This window comes from Myotis nattereri (assembly GCF_964212035.1).
Source record: "Myotis nattereri genome assembly, chromosome: 10".
Taxonomy (NCBI): domain Eukaryota; kingdom Metazoa; phylum Chordata; class Mammalia; order Chiroptera; family Vespertilionidae; genus Myotis; species Myotis nattereri.
The window spans coordinates 20,761,279-20,777,407 of NC_138085.1; the positions used below are offsets into that span (position 1 = coordinate 20,761,279).

The 16,129-nt window shown below is 40.4% G+C and overlaps 1 protein-coding gene across 2 annotated transcripts in view; it reads right to left on the reverse strand.

The window, feature by feature from the left end:
* Window positions 1–16,129, reverse strand: part of AFF3 (ALF transcription elongation factor 3) — a gene marked incomplete at its 5' end in the record, with an annotated part of 493,443 nt that overhangs the window by 159,473 nt on the left and 317,841 nt on the right. For both annotated transcript variants that reach the window (XM_081100521.1, XM_081100522.1), the window contains 2 exons: window positions 7,152–7,188; window positions 14,353–14,433. In XM_081100521.1, the coding sequence (XP_080956647.1) occupies window positions 7,152–7,188; window positions 14,353–14,433 (118 nt within the window). The remainder of the gene's footprint in view (window positions 1–7,151; window positions 7,189–14,352; window positions 14,434–16,129) is intronic.

A 16,129-nucleotide genomic window follows, 5' to 3' on the forward strand; every position in this document is an offset into this window, starting at 1 on the left:
TGCCCAGAGAGGGACTCAGGATGTCTGAACAGGGACAAATATAGGTTGCGCTAGGCTGGATTCTGCTGCACAGGTAAGGTTTGCTAAACTACAACTCTTCTTTATAATACAAGTAATCCACGTGGATGGTAAAACAATCAACCAGCAGAGAAAAGCTGGCACCTTTGCTTGCTTCTGGTTTTATTCTGTGAGCCCGTCAGCCATCGCTCTGAGTAACACACGTATTTCTAGATGTGTCACTGTTAGAGGGCACCTAAAGATCTCTGATATGAAGGATGCGAGATAGGGTACTTAATATACTACCACCTCCCCTCTCCTTACAATTTTATTAGTCCTATCATTACTTTTACTGCCTCCAGTGAGTATTTATAACTTTGAATACATTTAATCATCCATTTCTTGATTAATCAACTTCTGACAGTATCTTTCCTCTGAAACTATGCACAATGAGGAAATTCCCCCACCCATTCTCGCCTGCCTTCCCACCCTCCATCACCCACAACTGCACAGCTATCCCTTCCATCTGCATAGCCGAGGTTTAAAATATTTATATTCTGTTCAGTGATTACTAATGAGGCATCCTCGTTCATCTTAACTTAATAACTTAACTTTTAGACTTTCCTATAGGCCAATTAGAAAAATTATAAACCCATAACAGAAGTTTAAATACTGCAACAATATAAACATTAGTCCGTGAAGAAAGGGGACTGGGCCTGTTGAGAAGGGAAAGCCTCTGAGCCTGAGTGAAGGCCAGCACTCCCTGCCCTGAGGCCCCAGGGAGTCTCATTCTTAATTCCATCATGCCACAGCTTAACTGGTCTCAAGTCTCCCCTTTTCCTTAGAAAATGTTCAACAGAACATGCGTTTAATGTCCATAAAATGCATACATACAGTTTTTTAAAAATTAAAATGAGTTAACTGTGAAGAAGACACTGCCAAGAAGTAACCCCAGAGTCTCTAAGTTCCTGCCCCTCCCAGTGGAATTTCGTGCTAGTCATTCTCTTTCCTTCTTGATAGTCTTTACCCCCCATGCGTTTATTAGTAAATAAAATATTCTTCAGTTTTCCTGATTCTGAAATTTGCATGAATGGAATCATACTGTATGCCTTCCTCTGAGACTTCCTTCTGTCACTCACGACCATGATGTTTAGACCCAGCCACCATGGGGCACGGAGCTGTGGTTTGTTCACTGCTGTGCAGACTATAAAAAAACCTACCAGGGTTTTCTCATTCATTCTACTGGTGGACATTTAGGTTTTTCCATATGAATGACACAGTTACACATGTTCACGAACACCCTTTCTCATGCAAGTCGGGAGTGTGGGCCACAGGGCTTTCACATGTCCAACCTCACCAGGGAATGCTGAACTGGTTCCAAGTTAACTTACGGTCAAACATTAAAGAATGTTTTTTCTCATTTAATAATATAAAGTGAAATTTCAGTGTAGTGTTTGCATTTCTCTGAGTACCAATGTGGAAGAGATATGTTGTGCTTGCTCTTCTGTGACATTCCTTCTCATTTCTCAAAAAAACAGCCTAAGTGCCCATCAGCAGATGAATGGATTAAAAAAACTGTGATACATCTACACAATGGAATACTATGCCACTATAAAAAAGAAGGAACTTTTACCATTTGCAACAACATGAATGGAACTGGAGAGCATTATGCTAAGCGAAATAAGTTAGTCGGAGTAAGATAAATATCACATGGTCTCACTCATATGTGGGATATAATGATCAATATAATTTGATGAACAAGAATAGATCGATCTAGAGACAAATGGTAGGGGAGGGGGAGTTAGAAAGCAACCAAAGGACTTGTATGCATGCATATTAGCATAGCCAATGGACACAGACCCTGGGGCGGTGGGGGCTTGCCTGGGGTGGGAATGACTTGGGGGGGGTCAATTGGGGGAAAAGGAGACATATGTAAAACTTTAGACAATAAAAAAATTATTAAAAATTTTTTTTTGTAATTTTTTAGCTCATAGAAGCACTTCATTGTCTTGATACAAGTCTTCTGTTACTGTCTCTCTGTCTCTCTCTCTCACACACACCCTCTAGTAACTTTTCCCAGTGTGAGTCTTTTACTCTTTTTCTGGTATCTGTGCATGATTATAAGTTCTCAATTTTAATTTACTTGAATATATCAATATTTTCCTATATTTTATACTTTTGTTGTGTTTGTATTTAAGAAGTACACCAAAATATGTTCTATTTTGTCTTTGGAAAGTGTATAACTTAACTGTTCACATTTAGATCTTCTACAAATACCAGGAGAAGTTTTTTATATGACATAAGGTAATTTCATTTTTCTCGTAGATAACCAATTATTCTGGTACTATCTATTAAGAAGCTCATTCTTTCTCCATTGATCTACATTATCAGCTCTGTCATGAATCTAATTTTTATATATTTGTGGGCCTGTTTCTAGGTCTCATATTATCTTTCATTGCTCAATTTGTCTATTACTGTCTGTATTACTTAGCTAAAAACATTTATATATTTTTAATATGGGCAAGGCAAGGCTCCAACCTTGTTGTTCTTTAGGAGTGCCTGAGCTATTTTCGGGCCTTTGTTCTATCAAAGAAATTTGAGAATCACCTTGTCAATTTCCAGATACACAAAAATGAAGTTATAATTGCACTATTTCCTATAGCTGTTGAGAAAGAAGTCAACTGGAAGTTTAATTGTTGCTTCTTTGAAGTATCAAAGGGCAGTTTAAGAATTGTTTCCTTATCTATGTGGTTTGCAGATGAACTATAATGTGTCTAGTGTGGCCTTTCATTTTTACTGCTTAATATGCATTGGGTTTCTAGAATTTGTGGGTTAGTGTATTCAATTCTAAATTTTTTTCAGCCATTATCTTCTTTAATATTTCCTCTGTTCCCTCATCTCTTTCTGAAATCCTACTTAAATATATGCTAGACTTTCTTTCTTTATCCGTTTCCTTTTTCTAAATATACTTTTATTTATTTATTTATTTATTTATTTATTTATTTATTTATTTTTTAGATAGAGAGGAAGGGAGACAGAGAGAGAGAGGAACATTCATCGATATGCATCCCAACCAGGGATCGAACCCACAAACTGGGCACGTGCCCTTACCAGGAATCGAGCCAATGACCTTTCAGTGTGGTGCATGGGATAACACTCAACCGAGTCACACCAGCCAGGGAATATCCCATACGTTTCTTAATTTCCATTTCATATTTGCCATTTTCTCTAGGCTGCATTATAGATAATTACTTAAATTCAATTTCCCAATACATTAATGTTTTTAGCTGTATCTAATCTGCTGTTCAACCTGAATGAGGAAATTTTCATTTGTTATTGTTTTTTCATTTCTAGAGGTCTGATTAGTACTTCTTCAAATCTTCTTGCTCTTAAACACATTCTCAAATGTCTCATTCTGGAAACTGAAGCAAGTACTCTTATTTTATATTCAGGTTGGGTAATCCTGATGTCTGAAGTCCTTATGGGTCTGTCTAATTCTCTGCATCTGCTGTTCTCCTTACTCTTGTTCATGGTCTCTTGCTTCACTGTATATAGTGTTTGTGATATGGCGTAACTCATCTCTCTTGGAATTATGGTTCTATTATTACTTATTCTCCATTTTGTTTTCTCTTTCTGGTATTCCTATTAGCTGGATTTTGACCTTTCCACCCCAATTAATCTTCCATGTATCTTAACTTCCTTTCAAATTTTCCATCTGTCTTTTGCTTTATGTTCAGAAAAAAATGTTTTCAACTGTATATTACAAATTATAGACTCCACTATTACCAATCATTTCTATTAATTTTTGTGAAACATATTTTTAATTCTCAAGTGCTCATTTGTTCTGTAACTGCTTCTTTTTCATACCACTCTGTTCTCTCCTTTTAGTTAATAATTTCAAATGTTTCTGAAGGCTGTAACTCTACTTTACATTTTTTCTTCTGTTTCTTGAATTAAGTGGATTTCCACTGGCGTCGGTCCTCTTTGGTTCTTATTGGTGACACATTCATGTTTTGAGTGATAGCAGGCTGGTTAACAAAGGTAACTGATGTGGGTTTCCCGTAGTAGTACATTGATCCATTTCCCTAACACACACTCCCTGGTAGGAAATGCTGCTCTGAGCTCTTTGTAAGTGGGAGGGTATGTTAACTGCAGACTTTATCCAGGGTTGGGAGAAGAGAGACCTCAGGACAAGCTGGGAGCCCTGATCCTCTCATCACGCTCCGCACCAAGGGAGAAGCCCTTTACTCCGGGTGTGCGGCATTTTTGTTTATTTCCATCTTGAAAAAAGTTAACTCTTCTTCCCCCACTCACATATGTCTTTTTTTAAAGTCTGGTATTACCGCAGAATCTATACCGCTTCTCTTAGGTATCAGCTCCCAACTAGGGCATCTGGTCACCTGTTCTTTTCTTAGCCAACGTTACCGTGTTATTTGGTATTTTGTTGTTTTGTTTTGTTTGTTTGTTTTTTGGGGGAATCCAGATGGAAAGCTCTGTATGGGAACCAGCTAGGATGGGGGTGGAGGGGCTATAGGTGGAGGAACGGCCCAGGTCCCTACCATGCTCTGAGCGCCAGGCCTGTTCCCTGTGAGACTGAGCAGAAATCTGGGGTCTGTCTTGGAGCCCCAAGGACATTCCCACCACCACTAGAGCTGGTTCCTGTTTGTTTCATTATGACCTTCCTTGCCCAGGATTACTTAACAGGAGGGTCCTGTCTACCCTCTGTTTTCCAGAAACTCACCTGAATTTCTGGTTTGTTGATGCACCCCTTTCTGTCCTCCGCGCTATTACAGATGTATGTCCATGGCGACAAAGTTCTGGTTATTTAAACAGAGATTCTGGAGGGAGGGGGAGCGCTCATGCTCAGTCTGTCCCTTGAACAGGGCACCTCCAAACTTTAATAAAATGTAGACATAGGCCACCTCTTTTAATATTTAAGTTTCTCAATGCTTAATAAGCTTTTATTTTCTAAAATTAAATTAAATTAACCAGTAATTTAGCAAACTGACTAAAGGATCCTTTAAAAGATCTGGCTTAAAAATAATTTTCTGTTCAATTAACATACTCTTTTCTCTTAGTGTCTATATCATACAACATCTCCAACTTCAAAAAGAAAAAGCAGCATTGACCTCAAGTGGTGACGGTTAGCTCATCAATCCACACACACACATTTCGTGTTTGGTTTCTCTAAAGCTCAGAGTGCTTTTTATTTTCTACATATTTACGAAAAGTCACGATTCCCAAAACTGTAAGGATTCCAAACCAAATACAAGACGCAGCAGAGGCGCGCTGGTGAGACCAGCTCTCCTAAAGCTTTAATGTGCTGTAATCCAGGTGAATGCTCAGATTTTTAAACAGTGATATTATCTGTATATAGATGTGCTTGGCTTTAGGAGACAATTTATTTTAAAAAACACAAAAAATAACCTCCCTACCCCCAGAAAAAGAAAAGCCAATCAGAGATTTCCCTGGGCGATGGAATGCCAGAGGGTTTCATACCACATGCGGCAGGTGCCACCTCACATTCCACAGACGAGGGTCTGCTTTTTCATAAGCCAAACGCAGCTTTAGCTGGTCATTGCCAGGGCATGCTGTAACAACATCCCTGACGCACACAAAACCCACAGTATACAGTTATGGACAAGAACTCAACTTCACACTGAACCATCAGAAGCAACCTTTCTGGAGTCAAGGTTAGGGGAGGGAAAGTCTGTTGTCTTTGGGGCAGACATCCCTGCATTCAAACCCTCGTTGTCATTTTTTTTTCTCACTAAAAACAAGGTTGGTTATTAACTTCAGAATCTCATTTCATCATGTGCAAAATGGGGACCATCAGGCCTACCTCATCCAGGCACTGTTAGGATTAAGTGAAGTAGCGTGCGTCCAGGTGCGGGCACATGGAAGACTCGATACTTCCTTCCTTTGTTCTTTATGCCAAAAACTCCAAGCTGAGAGAAGGTACTTTTATTCACCTGTTGTCTCCTCCCTCTGCCCTGAACTGTTTAAATTCAAATGGAAAGACACGCCGAGGAAAGTAACAGCACTTTTCCTGTATACTCTGGTCTTTGGCACATGGTGCTGACGCCTGCACAGCTCATGGACTTTTCTGTGCATATCTCCCGATTCCTTTTCTTACTACTGAATTTAGGATGTTCTTTAGGGTTCAAGTCCCTTGGCATTTCTCCTCTTTGCTGGTATGTGCCCACAGCAAATTCTAGCCGAGGGTGAGATGATTGAGTGAAACTGCCTATGCATCATTATGCCACCGTCGCCCTACCCTGACCTTTCTCCTGCTGTGCATGGGAAGTCTGGGCGTCCTAACACATCTCTCTGCCTGTCTTTTCTGCACAGCCCTCCTGCCCTCACAGATGCTCAGTGAGCGAGCCTCAGTTCCAAAGACACATCTGCTTGCTCAGAGTGATTTTCATGTTCAAACACGGCTTTGTAATTGCCAAGGGGTACTCTCAGCTGACTGGCTGGTCATCGATGGAACAAAGCCCAGTCTTTGTGGATGTTGTTCATGACACGAATGAGATGGCGTGTGCATTTTTAATGCTCAAGAAAACATTAACAACAATTAGTAGTGCCAGAGAAGAGAATGAAAACACTACTTCATGGGATGATAACATCCTCTCTTTGACAACGAAGCCGTGGCATTGGATTCAATAAGGAATTCCTTCCTAGACACTTCAGTCTGTCTGTCTCTGAGAGAGGGCATGGTTTCCTCATGGATTCTAAGGCCGTTAATCTTGAGGTCTTCTGATTGGTTCTCTTTGCCCATTCTTTTTCTTTCAATTTAGATAACTAATTAGTGTTTTTTAAAAATGTTTCCCCTCCACATATACCGGAAACCAGCTATAACAAAGAATAATGTTCCTTCAACCTCAATTGTTTTGATAACCACCATTTATGTTCTGGCCTCCTCCCCCTGAAAAAAGACAGAGGGGCACTCAAGCTCACATGAACCTCATGCATTTGAAACACACTTGAACAAATGGTCCTCTTTTTCCCCCGTTTGATTTTGTTTATAGTGAAATTCGTTCACAATTGCTGTTTATTGCATACATCTCCCCTACTCACCCCCTCAGCAGCCCCTCCTCCACCACCACCACCACATACACACTCACAAAGCTGTAGAGAGAAGCCTTTCTTACTTGGATTATTGTGTCCAGAGGAAACCAGCTGAGAGTCCTAAAAGAACAAGAAATATCAATTAACTTTCTCATTTTGACTTTTAAAATCTAAGTTGAATGTTAGATATATTCCTGGTCAATTTCTACCAGCTACTGTAATGAAAAACATTTGCATAAATGTGCTCGTTAAAAAGTTCTGGTACAATAGTTCACAATCACTTCTCTTTTGTATTGTAGACTTTTTGTTTTGTTTATTGAGTGAAGTTCACATAACACAAAATTAGCCCTTTAAAGTGAACAATTCAGTGGCATTTAGTACATTCACAATGTTGTACAGCCACCAACTCTCTTTAGTTGCAAAATATTTCCATCGTTTCAAAATAAAACTCCACAGCATTAAGCAGTGTCCCCCCAATCGCCCCCCTCCTCAGCCCTGGCAACCCCCAATCGCCCCTCTCCTCAGCCCCTGGCAACTCCCAGTCAGCATCCCAGCTCCATGACTTTATCTGTTCTGGATATTTCCTAGCCCTGGAATCATGCATCATGTGACCTTTGGTGCCTGGCTTCTTTCACGTTGTCCGTTGTGGAGATTCATCCCCGTGGTAGCTTGTATCAGTAATTCATTCCTTTTTGTGGCTGAATCATGTGCCATTGTGTGTATACACAACAGTTTTTATTAACAGGCCCATTCATCTGTTAATGCACATTTGGGCTGTTTCCACCTTCTGGCTATTGTGAGTAGTGCTGCCATAAACACACATGCATGTGTACTTGTTTGAGTCCCTGCTTTCAATCCCTTTGGGGATACACCTAAGAGGAGAGCTGCAGGCTCATGTGGCGATTCTATGTTAAGCGGCACTGCCAAACTGTTTCCACAGTGGCTGAGTCATTTTGCATTCCTACTAGCAATGTCCGGAGGTTCCAGTTTCTCCACATCCTCACCAGCACTTGTTATTTTCTGTTTTTAATTTTTACAAAATTTATGATAGCCATCCTAGGGGATGTGCAATGGTTTCTCGTGTGGTTCGGATTTGTATTTCCCTAATGGCTAATGATGTGGAGTTTCTTTTCTCTTTTCAACTATGACTCGTTTTTAGAAACAACAACAACAGAGCAGCTTTATTGAGGCATAAACAATTTAACACAAGCTGCACATATTTAAAGTACGCAATTTAATGATAAATAGCATTAAAGGGCTGCTACTATTATCATCTTCTTGACTCAAGGACTGTTCCATTTTATTAAGTAGCTTAAACAAAGGAGAGTAATACCTACTCATTAAAGAAAATTTAGAGGAAAGTATACAAAAGTTGTCTATAATCCCGAATCGGGTCATTTCGGAGGTTAAGCTGCTGCTTTTGGTTCGCCAGTGCGATTCAAGTGTGTCACCTGGCAGTCACATGCACAAAAGTGACACCCACTTCTGGCTTCTAAGAAGAATAGTTCCCAATGGGCATTTCTCCTTCTCCATCTTTAAATCCTGAATTCCCAAAACCTAAACGCTTGTCTGGTACGTGGGAATCCTAAAACTTCTTTATATGAGCTCTATTTAGCTGAGAAGTCAAGTTGGTACAAATCCTTTTGCTGAGGACAGAAATCACCAAGCTCCCCAGTGTCTGAGGAAGTCATTCCACGGAGCGCCATAGCAACCACTATGTCCCACCAAGTGTAAGGTGCCATCGGAAGTGCAGGAGGCCGCGCGATCTCAGGGACCGCCAGCAAAGAGAACAGCTGCCGATTAACTGTCAGGTGCCACCAGCTGTAAAACACACCCTGATTTGTAGGGAACTTACAATGTGAAAAACCACGCACCTTACATCAATAAGTCCAGTCATCCGTAAGCTGTGTTGCTGACGGAGGACAATACTCCTACTGTGCGAACGAGCATTACTGCAAAACTGCGTTTTGGGGGACCCTTTCCCCTCCCCATGTGGGAGTCCGTACTTGTTCTTTAATAAATTTCCACCTTTGCTATACTAAAAAAACCCCAAAAAACAAAAACAAAACAAAACAAAAAAAAACTGCGTTTTGGAACCACCTGATGACTGGGCCACTCACACCTCTCCTTGTCTGTCTATGAGCCCATTGTTAGAAGGACAGAAGGCAAGAAATGCAAAACTATCTTCTCTTATTCTCTGATGCCCTCCCCCCATACACAGTGAGCTAATTCCTAGAGGAAAAGAACCATCTGACTTGGTTTCATCGCCTTCCACCCCCACTAATCACTTTCTTCTGAATCCTATTCTATAAAGCCTCAAATAGTTAAAATAATGTAATTTACCATGAATTTCAATGTTTGATTTGAGGTAATGCTAACCATGGAGTTTTTAGTCCAAACATTTCATGGTAATTTTTGAGGCATCCTAGCATTACTCTTCTTTGTTTAAATACTAAATGCTACTTAATAAAATGGAACTTGCCACTTTCCTCACCCCTGGCTTCTGTTCTCCTTCTGGGCACCCAGAGGAGGCCAGCGCACAGGCATTTCTGTCAGGATGCCGGCATTCCGCCACACAATGCTTCACAAATCTGCCAGCCAGGACAGTTTCAGGCCAGGGCTGATCCCCGGACTCAGCACCCATTGCTCTGTGACATGTTTGTGAAATGCCATTAGGTGTGCCCGTATGCCTTTTGAGGATGGGGAAATTCTACAATTTTCAGTTCTTTATTTGCATTTCACAACTTTTGAGACTGCTACAGAAATGAAGGGAAAAGGGCAAAGCAAATTCTTCGGCCCCCACCTTTGTTGAAACACCCGATAATGGCAGCCAATTTAAAGAAGTCACGTATTCTTTCCTTTACCCAACTCAATTACTCTTGAGATTTGAAGAATGAGGCAGACATGCCTGGTAGCATTTGTCCAGGGAACAGGGACTCCAGATGAAGTGTTCAGAGAATAGAAGAAATACCCACATTTGGTCGCAACTGACCTTACTATACATTATGTCCTTCCATACCCAGACAAATCGGGGAAATTCTCGGAAGTATTTAGCTAATTAATTCAGTGGCGCTGCCAACTCAGATGCACAGTTAAATCAACTTTCCTGGTGAGGTCAAGTCGCCCCTTTAATCTTAACAAGATTAGGCTTAATTCAATTATTTGTTACTCATTTAGGAGATTTTGCCCCTCAAATTCTATGAATAATTCTAGCTCCTTCATGCTGGCAATACAGTGATAATCTCAAATGCTAATAATCTATCTAATTAAGGAAATGCAAGCCACCAGCTGACAGAGCACTAATTAGTTGAGATACAGGTTGGAAGAGGTACAGTACGTGTCAAAATTAATGACAGTCTTGCAGTAGGCAGAACAAGGGCCCCCCAAAGATGTCTGTATCCTCATTCCCCGACCCTGTGAACATGTTACTTCTCATGGCAAAGGGGCTTTGCAGCCGGGATTAATGATGAGTGTGGGGTGGGAGATTATTCTGCATTACCCAAGGAGGCCCAATCGGATACTCCCGTGTCCTGGCAGCCCCACTCTGTTGTTACCGCTCTGTCATTGGCTGTTCCGTGCCCATTGGCTCTGCCCAGGCCCCACTGGCCCTGCGGTGCCTCCAAGACCCAGGTATGCTCCTGCCTTTCCCCTTCTCTTCCATTTCTGTGGGCCTCTCTGCCACTCCTCTGCACGACCTGCTCCCTCACCTGCTTCAGGGAGTTGCTCAAATGCCGCCTCCTCAGAAAGGTCTTTCTTAAGCTCTCTATTGAAAAGTCATCCACTTCTAGTCACCATCAGCATTCACCTCCCCCCTGCTATGCATTCTATTGTCCCCTACTAGGAAAATATAAGCTCACCAAAAATCTACCAGAGCCGGAAGGAATTCAGTAAGTAGATATGTAAAATCCAGTAAATTTCCTTCACACCACTGAGGACTAATTAAAACATGAAAACTTTTTTAAAAAGCTCATTTAAATACAAAATACTGTTAAATATCTGTGAATAAACCACAGAACCAATGTGAAAGACCTACAAGAACAAAATGTTTACCAAAGAACATGCAAGAAGATATGAAAAGAAGTGAAGAGATATTCCAAATTCTTGGACAGGAAGATAATATTATCAAATGGATATACTTTCTTAAATTAAGTTAGAAACCAAACAAAATTCCAAGAGGATTTTTTTAAGGAACAACAGGTCATCAAGATGATTCTTAAATTGATCTGGAAGAGAAAAATGTACAATAGGCAGGACTTTTGGATAACCAAAAAGGATACTGGCCTGATCACATGTATGCATAAATAGGCCAAAAATCATTAATAATTTAAACTAGGAGTCAGCCAACTGAATGCTTTTTAGCATATTCAGAGTTTATGACCATAATACATTTTAGAATATTATCATCAATTAAAAAAATATCCTTTACCCTTTAGCCAACATTCAACCCTACCTCCCCACCTCTGAGCTTTAAGAAACCACTAACCTAATTCTCTGTCTTGCTATATTTGCCTACTCTGGACATTTCAAATATATGAAATCATATAACATAGCATGTGGTTGTTTGTGACTTTCACTTAGCATAACATGTTTAAAGTTCATCCACATTGTATTAGGTATCGCCATTTCATTCCTTTTTATGCCTGAAAAGCATTCCATATGTTACTTATGTGTATCTATTTATCAACAACATTTGTGTTGTTTCCACTTATTGGCTACTATGATTAATGCTGCTACGAATGCACATGTCTAAGTTTTAGAGGGATGTGTTTTCATTCTTTGGGTGTATATCCAGGAGTGGAATTGCTGGCCCATAGGATAATGCAGTGCTGGAGAAACTGCCTAAATGTTTTCCAAAGAGGCTGTAACATTTTATGATCCCACCAGCAACTGAGAGTAGGTCTCCAACTTTTCTACACCCTTGCTCACACTGGTTACTGTCTGTCTTTGGTTTAGCTATGTAAGTAGGTATGACTCATTTTCTCACTATGATTTTGATTACTAATAGTGATAGCATCTTTTCATATACTTATTAGCCACTTGTAGATCTTCTTTGGAGAAATGTCTATGTAAATCCTTTGCCCATTCTTAAAATGAGCTATCCTTTTATTGTTGAATTATGAGTTCTTTATACTAGTTTATTACTAAAGGCCTGATGCATGAAATTTGTGCAAGAGTAGGCCTCCCTTCCCCCGGCTGCTGGCACCAGCTTCCCTCCAGCACTCAGGACCCGGGTTTCCCTCTGGCCGCTGGCAGGCAACCAGGACTCAGGCTTCCCTCGCGGCCCCATCTTTGTCTGGAAGGTCTTCCGGAAAGATGTCCAGTCTAATTAGCATATTACGCTTCTATTATTATAGATGCTGTCACCTGTTTCTATAAATAAAATTTTATTTGAACATAGCTACAGTCATTCATTTATATATTGTCTGCAAAGCCTAAACTATTTATGTCCTGAGCCTTGACAGAAAAAGCTTGTCAGTATTTGATTTAAACAATGAGTTATTGGGAAAGAAGTAAATACACTGAAAAAACAGAATAGATACTCCTGAAACAAATCTATGTATTTATGAGAAATTAAATTGCTGATAAACACGGTATTTCAAAATAGTGTGTGTGGGGGAATATGAGCTAATTTTATTAATAGTGTTATAGTAATTTACTAGCCATTTAAAGAATGGCTATGTTAAACCATTCACAACGTTTTTTTAAACCTAAAACCAAAACTATAAAAGACTTAGAATAAAATAGAGACCATTGTTAGAATATTGGTGCAGGGAAGATTTTTTTAAAATCTCTGACAAAAATTAAACACTTTGCTCATATAAAAGGTACATAAATCAAGTTACAAGAAACTAGTTATATCATATATAATAGACACATGAATAAGCAATAAGGAGTTCCTAACAAATCATTTTTTAAAATGCGATATGAATGGGCAATGACTATGAATGGATAAGTTGCAAAGGAAAAATAGCCCATTGTTAAACTCAGAAGAAATTGGAGAAATGCAAATGAAAACAATGAGACAGCAAATTTTCACCCAGAAACAAGGATAAAAAGTCAAATAATATTAAACGCTGGCAAAGATGCACAACAAAGTACTCTGGAAATGCAGTCGAGAGGAATTACGGCTTTGGATGCCTCCAGCACCACGTTCCTGCTCCGGCATCAGTACTCGGGACATTCAAAGAGGCACCTGCCAAACACTGTTTGTTCAAACAGCGTTTGTGATAATAACCAACCATAAACAACCTGAATGTCGATCAAAAGGAGTTTTAGTCAATAAATTACAGCAAATTCATACTAGGAAATGTTTTGCTGCTGTTAAGGAGAATGAAGAAAATATAGATTCACTTGGAAAGCTCTCCAAATACATTTTGTTAAGAAAAGGAAAGAACTCTTAGAATGGAATTTATCATTGTGATGACTATAATAAATAATTATTTCAATAATTCACTAGAGGAAGTTGATATGACTACTTAGCAAGGATATTTATGTATTGTGGGTATCTGGAAAAATTTCAACCCTTAGAAAAAATGCTTTTAGCACAATACCATTTATGATTTTTAAAAACTGCATATGCACATATATGTATATGTAATGCACAGAGAGAATGACTGGAACGTTACATATCAAACTCTTGTTTGAATGTAGTCCCTTGGGTAAGGGAAATAAAACCTGGATGAGGGTACTGGAAACTTTCATATTTCGCTCCTTCTATTTACATTATTTCACCTTTATAATGAGTATGAAGTTATATGTTGTATTCAAACAAAACATATTAGACTCATGTATAACTTAAATATATTTTGTGGTTATTCTTTTTGTGTACTTGTCTTTAGAAAATATGGAAATCTATGGAAATCTTTTCTTTTAAATTCCTAGATAATATTTTATGCTTTATAAAAGATATCTAAGAGGTATTAAATACTACCTGCCCTCAATTCTAAGACATTGATTTTAAGATTCATTATTAATTTAGGAAAAAATAAGCAATCACACTGAATGTATAACACTATTGTAAGAAGCAACTTCACAAATGTTCTCGATAAATGACACATAATATGCATCACATTTTGCATTAAGTATGGAAGTGTAGGTGTAAAATTGCAATCTTCATTTTCCCCTTTGATGAATAAATGTATGTTTGAAAAATGTTGAAAATCAGATCCATATGCCTCTGGCAGGAATATTTTCAAAGGAAAAGACAATAAAGGAAGGTCCCACTGTCCCTGGGAAATTCTGCGTGGAGACAGCAGGCTGCTCCTGAGTGACACCAGACCTCACCTTATTTGGGAATGAAAATTTGCTGGGTTCCACCTTGCCAGGCGGCTGAATAGCAGAAAGTGGTGGAAGCCAGGTCATCTCCTAAAGGGAAGAAAACAAAACAGCATTAATACAGAGCGCATTTCAAGTCGGGAGCATCTGAAGCAGCCACAAAGCCCGCCTCGCTAAAGCACGGAGGGGTAAGAAATGAGCAAGAGATGAAAGGGAACGAGAGGGATTTAAAAGAACAACACAGTGAAGCCCACTTCTGCGATTTCTCCCCATAATTTTACCAAATTCGTGGTTCCGTGGCTAGCCTCATGTCCCCTTTATACTTTAAGTAGAGCTACAAGGTTGTCCTGTTTTCACTTCAATTAAGCTCCTGAGTAAAGGGACAACACGGTGGTAAAAGTTCTATGGAAAACGCCACACACAGGGGGCTGTTTCTCTGGGACTTGATCCCACAAAATTCACAGGGTGTTTCTGCAGGACTGCATACCGCACTTCCAACTTTAGGAATCAGCACTGCAGGAGTTGTTTATTTTATTAAAACTCACATCAGTATGAGTTTCCAGTAAGCTCCCCGCCCCCCATCACTTTCCTCTTCATAAAAATGTCATTCACGGAGACGTGAAGACACAATCACCCATATGAAACCAAGAGAGAGCGTGTGGTGATGTTTATAACAGTATTAAGAAGACAGCTTTGGGTCACACGCAGTGGTCTGCCACATGCTTCCTGACATGCACTTTCACGAAGCGGAGAGGGGCAGGGTCCCCTGGTCACTCCCAGCATTCCTCGCCAGCCCATCTCCTGGAAGATACCTGCGTCCACTCAGTGACTGTGGATTAAACTGAATCGATTTCTGATGACCAGGAAACTGACTTAGAGTTGACAGGGACCCTGAACCCAATTGCTTGATTTACATCCACTTCCAAACCCAAGCAAGCAGAGGAGCAGGCGGTCCAGTTTAAGAGACGTGAGCAATGCTCTTTAGGCCAGGGGTTCTCAACCTGTGGATCGCGACCCCTTTGGCGGTCGAACGACCCTTTCACAGGGGTCGCCTGAGACCATCCTGCATATCAGCTATTTCCATTACGATTCATAACAGTAGCAACATTACAGTGATGAAGTAGCAACGAAAATCATTTTATGGTTGGGTCACAACATGAGGAACTGTGTTTAAAGGGCCAGAAGGTTGAGAACCACTGCTTCAGGCAAAGACGTGTTCTCAGTTCCCTGGGTTGGGGGTGGTTCTGTCAGGTGTTTGGAGTGAGAGTTTCTTCAGGATGGTCTTGTGCCTTCTTTCCCCGGGTAAGTCTCCTCCCCAGCACGTCAGGTGGTGTAGACCCACCCAGGGAGCAGAGGGGAGGGAGTGCACTCACACCTCCTGGGGAGGATCACTGACCGTCTGTCATCTCCCGCCCACGCGACACATGTACCGCAGGTGGGTTAGGCTCCCTGAGGTGTTCCTTCTCCATTTGCTGGCACCAAGGTTTCGTCAACGAAAGCACGGGAAGACGCAGTGACCCTTTCTTGCCTCTCACCTCTCACACCCTACTCTGTGTCTCTCTATCCCTGTTGTCTCTTGTGAAGACTGTGCCCAGGAACAGAGTGGGTCCTCAGTCCGTTTTTCAATGAATAGAAAATCAGACAGTATCTCTGCAATGTACCTGCCTTTCTTTCTGGTTGGTTACCCGAACTACCACCCTAATCGCACCTTTGTTACTTTTAACCTGAATGACTTTAGGAGCCTCCTGATTGGTTCTCTTTCTTCACTTGTGATGAAGCCATCCTC